Source organism: Canis lupus, chromosome 21 (genome assembly GCF_003254725.2).
Source record: "Canis lupus dingo isolate Sandy chromosome 21, ASM325472v2, whole genome shotgun sequence".
NCBI classification, from domain to species: domain Eukaryota; kingdom Metazoa; phylum Chordata; class Mammalia; order Carnivora; family Canidae; genus Canis; species Canis lupus.
Genome location: NC_064263.1, coordinates 31177930 through 31185846, shown reverse-complemented (window position 1 = coordinate 31185846; position 7917 = coordinate 31177930). Strand labels below are relative to the sequence as shown.

The following is a 7917-nucleotide window of genomic DNA, read 5'->3' as shown; positions in this document are numbered from 1 at the left end:
TCCAATAAATAATTGTAATAAGATTCCTATAGGTGCTATACACATGTAAGTATGTGGAATTTAGCACATAGATAGTCTTGGGTTGTCAGAGGTGGCTTTCTAGGGGAAGAAATCTCTTCAGCTGAGCTTGAAGGAATGAAAATTAGATGAAGAGAAGGAAGAGGTCTCCAAGAACAGGAAATATATGGAAAACCACACTGCTAAGCATACACAGTGGATGGGAAACTGGAAGCTGTTGCATGGCTGATAGATGGAGTCCAAAGGGTGTAGGGCAAGAGAACATTAGAACATGAAAGGCAAATGAGTCATTTCAGAGTTTAGATTTCACCTTTTTAGGTCAACTTTTGTTGACAGGGAGTCTTTGAAAGGTTTAAGCATTTGTGTACAATAATCAAAACTTGTATTTCAAAAAAGATCCTCTGCCTGCATTTTACAAAATTTAAGGCAGAGACACTAGTTGCAGTAAGGTAGGAGAGAGGACAATAACCAGAAATATAAATATAGTATCAGGAGGGATATATGCAGATAGATACAAGGAAGAGTCTAAAAGATCTGGTGAGTATATTAACTAAGGTACAGGGCAACCTGTGATACAAAAGAAAAACAAAACACAGCAAAACCAGGAGCTTATATGTGACAAGTTTATTTCTACCAGTATGGAGGTAGGTGGGTGGTCCAGGATCCCATTCCCAATACTGGCTTCCATTTGTAGTTCACTACAGTTACTACAGTTTTCATGGTTTCCCAGCCAGCAGGGAGAGGAAAAGGTGTCAGGAGAGTAGGATAATGCCTAGCTTCTTGAAGACCTGGAAGTGACACACATCACTTCTGTTCACATCCCATTGGCCAGTACTAACAGAGGGAAATTTAGAGTTGGGTGGCTAAAATTCTATTGACAGTGAAAATGGGATGAATAACGATAATGGATAACAACTAGCAGAGTGCCTTAGTAATTCGTGGGATACGGCATACAGGCACAGAGAGAAGGGGCAGGTTTTTGAGATTAGACAACTGGACCATTCCCTGCACTGAGGCTGAACAGCTCATGAGCCATCCATATGGAGATGTCTTATAGGTCTGGAGCTTGGGGAAGATATTTTAGCTTGAGGTCATCCATGCAGAGATAGTAACTGAAGTTACTTCAGTAACTGAAGACTAGAACAGTGAGGAGCAACATCACATGGAGAGATAGATCTCTGACTCAGGAGGAACTGCTGTCAAAGATTTAAGAGGAAAATCAGGATACTGTACTATCCTGTATACAATACAGTATACTGTAGTGTAGTATATAAAAAGCAAGGGAAAAAGATACCTCAAGAAAAAGGGAGCCACTGATAGAGTCAAACACCACAGGGAGATAAAGGTGAAGGAAGATAAAGGCTAAAAAGTATGTTAGGTTCCAAAAAAGAAGCAGTTGGTTACTTTGTCGAGCACTCTTTCATTAGAGTGATGAGGATTATGACCAGATTGCAGGTTGTTGAGGAGTGGGCAGTGAGCCAGTATGGACAACACTTTCTGGAAGTGTGGCTGGCATGGAGATGAAAGAGAAGTATAATTACTATGGGTAGTGGAGCAGAGAGGTTTTTGTTTTGCCTTTGTTCCTTTCCTAGTTTTTCAAGGTAGATGTGACCTTTTAAATGCTGATGAGAAGATGCCAAGTATAGAAGGTGAATTTAAAGATATAAAAGGGGGGTAAGATCCCTGGGTGGCTCAGTGGTTTGGCGTCTGCCTTTGGCCCAGGGCGCGATCCTGGAGTCTCAGGATCGAGTCCCGCGTCAGGCTCCTGGCATGGAGCCTGCTTCTCCCTTGGCCTGTGTCTCTGCCTCTCTCTCTCTTTAGGTCTATCGTGAATGAATGAATGAATGAATGAATGAATGAATAAATAAATCTTAAAAAATAAAGATATAAAAGGAGAGGTGATTGATGGGAGTGGGGATTTTTTTGCATATTAAAAATAATTTATTCCTTTTTTTCCTTTTAATTTAAATTCAATTTGCCAACATATAGTATAAGGGAGTGATTTCTCTAAGAAAGTGAAAAGGGAAAGATTCAGAGCACCATGGTATGAAAGGATAGTTCTTCCATTGTTACAGAGGAGAAATGCACTCTGAAGATTTGATGGCAGGATGTGGAGATAGTTTTGGTCTGGCAGTATACAACTTCTCTGATGGAAACAAGCTGATCTTCTGAGGGATGGGTGTGGTGATTTATGAAGGTGAGGAGAGTAAGAAGTCATAATTCTGCATAATTCATTTAAAAATTGTGTCTAAATAGTGTTTGGGAAATAGAGAAGACTGCTGTCTGGGGAAGGAGAAGGATTTCTGGTAAGCATCAATGCCCAGTAAAGAGCTGGATGACTAGCTCAGATCATACAGCAGGTACATGATGCCAGAAACATGTTCACTGTAAAAGCTGAAAGAAGAGTCCTATATTTGTCTTCTGTAGGCTCTCGGGGTAGAGGGGAACTGGACAGCCACATGACAAAAAAAAAAAAAAAAAAAAAGACAAAAGTAGATGACTCTTATACCATATACAAAAATTAAATAAAGGGACGCCTGGGTGGCTCAGCAGCTGAGCATCTGCCTTCGGCTCAGGCTGTGGTCCCGGGGTTCTGGGATCGAGTCCCACATCGGGCTCCCTGCATGGAGCCTGCTTCTCCCTCTGCCTGTGTCTCTGCCTCTCTCTGTGTCTCTCATGAATAAATAAAATCTTTTTTAAAAATTAAATAAAAAATGGATTAAAGACCTGAAACCATAAAACAAATGAATACAGAATAATTTTCTACATTAACTCATAAGTGTTCACACTCCAGTATACCTTTTTGGTTTTTGAATAAGATATGAGCTTTAACAAAAAGCCCCAATCATCATTCATTGGAAATGTCTCCTATAGAAGTATTTTGGGGCAGATTAAAGATAAGCTTGTCTCAGGATCCCTTTGTCTCAGGATCCCAAAGGGATCCTGAAGTAACTTACAGAAGGAAAAGGAAGTTCTAGAGCATCGAGTATTAAGACATTTTATTGACCTCTTAATATTTGGTATAAATGATAAACCTTGAAGCTATGGCTCTCTCTCCAGCCTAGATCCCAAAGAGTACTTTTAAAAATGCAGATATGAAGACTACCTATAGATTTGTTAACCCACCTCCCACTGCAGTTGATAACGCTCCTCCAATTCTAGTCCCCACTCAGCACCAGGACAGTGAAGGATACTATCAGGGATGGAGTAATTTGCCATGGCTGTCATCTCTATTAATTCAGAGAGTTCAGTCCTTAGAAGTATAGTCTTTCTGTATTCTTCTGGGCTCCTGGTTTCTTATGACCTTCTTATAAGGACTGAAAGTTTGAGTTTTATTAAAATATCCAACTCCAAGGGTTTTGCTTGGCTCCTCACTAATACCTACTTCAATAAATCATGTGAATATAGGATGCCATAGCTCCCATTTATGAACCAGGAATGATGGCAACAGATAACAGAATAATGATAGGCAGACTTGTATGGTGATACATTTAACTCCAAACCCTTCTGGCTTCATTTGAGAGCCTGGAAACCACCTCAGATTCCTATCCAATAACAGATTTCTCTCCAATATTAATTCCGTCATATCAATTAAAGAATAATCCCTGACAAATGTTTTCTTGCATTTACTCTATTCACTAGATTCCTTCCAGTTAAATTCATTGATGTAAGTAAGTAATCCTTTGTTGCTTCCTGTTAGAGGACTTCTCTTGAGTATGAATTTTTTGGTGTTTTTTAAGGTTTGAATTCCTGTTGAAGGTTTTCTCACATTCCTGACATTTGAATGGTTTCTCTCCTGTATGAATCATTTGATGTCGAATAAGGGATGAGCTTCGGCTGAAGGATTTTCCACAGCTAATACATTCATAGGGATTATCTCCAGACTGAAGTCTTGAATTTTTATTACTGTCTTCACTCTCACTGACAGCTTTTCTACAGGTATTGCCTTCACAGACCTTTGCTTCAGTATGAATTTTTTGATGCTTAGTAAGGTTTGTACGTCTGTTGAACAATCTCCCACATTCACTGCATTTATAAGGTTTCTCTCCTGTGTGAATGATCTGATGTCGAATGAGAGATGAACTCCGGCTGAAGGCTCTTCCACATTGATAGCATTCATAGGAATGCACTAAGGTATGACCTTCTGGGTACTGAACACCTATACCCAGGCTCAAGGCATTCCCACATTCATCATATTTTGAATATTGCTTACCTGAGTCTATATTAAACTTGAAGTTAGTTTTAAACTTATCACATTTTGAGGACCCCTTTCTTATAGGAATTCCTTGTTGTATACCCAAAATTGAATTAACTGACTTAACATCTAAGCTTTTCTTATTCTCTCTACTTTCAAAGTTTCCCACCTCAGAGCAGACTGTCTTATGAACAAAAGCTTCTGACAAATTTATGTCCCAGTGTTCTTGTTTCCTATATAGCCAATCATCGCTCACCCAAGCATCTAAAGAAGGGGATCCACTTTTGGTCAGTCTTGTCATAATCACGCCAGGAGATGAAACTTTTCCAGAAATTTTCTGCATTGGAACTGAATCTTGGTTTTCTGAAATTACCCCTCTGTCTAAAAAGAAATTAAAAATTCCATGAAATAGAAGAAAGGCAAGTGTTTAATTAGGAAAGGAATGCTAAACCACACAAGGGAATATGCATATTTTATAGGTCTTAAATACAGAATGGAAATGTGAGGTGAAATTAGAAAAGGGGAATTATAGAAAAAATAAAAGGGAAACAGTATTAAAAAGGAGGTCAGGAGGGATCCCTGGGTGGCGCAGCGGTTTGGCGCCTGCCTTTGGCCCAGGGCGTGATCCTGGACACCCAGGATCGAATCCCACATTGGGCTCCCGGTGCATGGAGCCTGCTTCTCCCTCTGCCTATGTCTCTGTCTCTGTCTCTGTCTCTCTCTCTCTCTCTCTGTGACTATCATAAATAAATAAAAAAATATTAAATATTTAAATATTAAATATTTAAATATAAAAATATTTTTAAAAAAGGAGGTCAGGAGATCATAAAATATGAGGACAGCTATTTAGGAATATTAGAGAGAATACATAGGGCTTGGTAAAATACCAGCATATGAACTGGGATGGGGTCACCTATTACAGTTCAAATTATTACTGGTTCATAAATAGTCTGTGTGGGCTATACCTACCTAACTTTATTTTTTACTTTTTTAAAAAATTTATTTAATTTATTTATTCATGAGAGACACAGAGAGAGAGAGAGGCAGAGACACAGGCAGAGGGAGAAGCAGGCTTCCTACAAGAAGCATGATATGGGACTCGCTCCTGGATCCTGGGATCACACCCTGAGCCAAAGCCAGATGCTCAACCACTGAGCCACCTCGGCTTCCCATCAAAATCCCTTTCTCATTTAGCTTCTGTATAAATATGTCCAATATACTGTATTTTTTAGCAATTTTTTAATAATTAAATTTCACTGACTTCCCTTTATCCTTCTGCATATAACTTCAGCTTTATCTAATGCTTTTACTTCCACATTTTATTGCTAGCCAAAACACATCTTCAGCTTTCTAGTCTCACTTATATTATCCACTTTTTTTTAAAATCTGTCTCCAAGACAATGCCACTTGGCTATCCTACTACTGTCTTCCAACTCAATAAACGAGCCTGAGAATTTCATCTTTCATGTGGAAAGAACCTCCCTCAATGTCCTTACTTGTTTGGTGAGTCATTGTTCTTCTAATATTTATACTAGAGTCTGCAAAGATTTCTTGCATACTCATTGCTCTTTATTTCTTGTATCTAATCTGCCCTGAGGTACTATTATTTTATGAAATGACTTTTACCTCAAGCAGCCCACTGATACATCCAATTTTGTCGAATACCTATTAATTCACCCTGATTTAGCCTAATTTCTAGCAGAAATTGTCTGTATAATACACCAGAAACTGGAGGATTAAAACAATCTCCTAGGGCAGAGTCTAGGAATATAATGAGAGTACGGACTATAGTTTCCCTGTTTCTGCCTCTTTTTTTTTTTTTTAAAGATTTTATTTACTTATTCATAGACACAGAGAGAGAGGCAGAGACACAGACAGAGGGAGAAGCAGGCTCCCTGCAGGGAGCCCAATGCGGGACCTGATCCCGGGTCTCCAGGATCACACCCCAGGCTGCAAGCCGCGCCAAACCGCTGTGCCACCAGGGCTGCCCTGTTTCTGCCTCTTAAGTGTATACTGGGTATGTGGGCAGATAATCTATATTTTAATTCATAGATCTTCAGTGAGAGAGAAACCTCTTCTAAACCTGTACCTAATTCAGGTGGTGAGATCCTGGACTTCAAGCTTGATCCATAATGTGATGAGGTCTCTTAGGAGAGAGTAAGTGTATTTAACAAGGGAGAGGAAAAAAATTATTTGTGGCCAGAAACAGACCAAGTAGATCAAAATAGTTGCACATTCATAAAAACCCACAGTTAACATTGCACTCTAAGGGGGAAAAACAGAGCTCTTCCTCTAAGATCAAGACAAGGATGTCCACTCTCACCACTTTCATTCAACATAGTACTGAAAGTCCTAGCCACAGCAATCAGAGAAGAATAAGAAATTAGAGGCATTCATATTGGTAAATATGAAGTAAAACTCTATTTGCAGATGACATGATGCTATATATAAAAAACCATAAAAGACTCAAACAAAAAACTACCAGAACTAATAATTTAGTACAGCTGCAGGATACAAAATTATTATTACAGAAATCTGTTACATTTCTATACCTTAAAATGAAGTAGCAGAAAGAGAAATTAAGAAAATAAACCAAATGGGAGGAGTGGGGAAGGGAGGAGAGGGAAAGGAATGGAGGAAGGAAGCAAACAGTCCTGTTTACAATTGCACCAAAAAACTAAATATATAGGGGAAGTGAGTGGAGGGATGGAGTAACTGGGTGATGGGCATTAAGAAGGGCACTTGAAGTATGCAACTGATGAATCACTAAATTCTTCTGCTGAAACTAATAATACAGTATATGTTAATTAAACTGAATTTAAATAAAAATAGAAAAGAATAAAAAATACAGGAATAAATTTAATCAAGAGTCAAACACCTATACTCTGAAAGCATAAAACGATACTGAAAAATGACTTGAAGATAATAACACTAAGAAATGGAAGGATATCCCATGTTCATGGATTGGGAGAGCCAGTATGTTAAAATGTCCATACTACCCAAAGCAATTTACAGATTTAATGCAACCCCTATAAAAATACCAACAGCAATTTTCACAGAACTAGAGCAAAGAATAGTAAAATTTGTACAGAACCACAAAAAACCCCAAATAGCCAACGAATCTTGAAAAAGAAGAACAAACCTGAAGGTATCAAGACATACTAAGCAAAACTGTAGTAATTAAAACAATGGTACTGGCATAAAAAAATAGACATATAGACTAACAGAACAAAATACAGAGCCAGAAATAAACCCACAGCTTTATGATAATTGATCTAAGACAAAGGAGGCAAGAATACACAATGGGAAAAAGATGGTCTCTTCAACAAATGGTGATGGGAAAACTGGACAGCTACATGAAAAAGAATTAAACTGGACCCCTTTCTCACTATATACAAAATTTAACTAAAAATGAATTAAAGACAAAAATGTGAGACCTGAAACCAAAGAATTCCTAAAAGAAAACATAGGCAGTAGTTTCTCTGTCATTGGTCATAGCACCATTTTTCCAGATATGTGTCCTTTGCCAAGGAAAACAAAAGCAAAAATAAACTATTGAGACTACACCAAAGTAAAAAATATTTTGTACAGTGAAGGAAACTATCAACAAAATTAAGGACTGATGGGAGAAGATATTTTGATTTTTGATTTTTAAAAATTTTTTAAAGATTTTATCTATTTGAGAGAGAGAGTGAGAGCATGAG

At 38.1% G+C, this 7917-nt stretch overlaps 1 protein-coding gene across 20 annotated transcripts in view; it reads right to left on the bottom strand.

The window, feature by feature from the left end:
- Positions 1-3000: 3000 nt before the first annotated feature.
- The window catches only part of ZNF215 (zinc finger protein 215), a 219763-nt gene continuing 214846 nt past the window's right edge, over positions 3001-7917 (bottom strand). For 19 of the 20 annotated variants that reach the window (XM_049098676.1, XM_049098678.1, XM_049098684.1 and 16 more), the window contains one exon: positions 3001-4594. In XM_049098676.1, coding sequence (XP_048954633.1) covers positions 3678-4594 — 917 coding nt within the window. In that variant the 3' untranslated portion in view covers positions 3001-3677. The remainder of the gene's footprint in view (positions 4595-7917) is intronic. The other variant, XM_035703725.1, reaches the window with a different exon arrangement.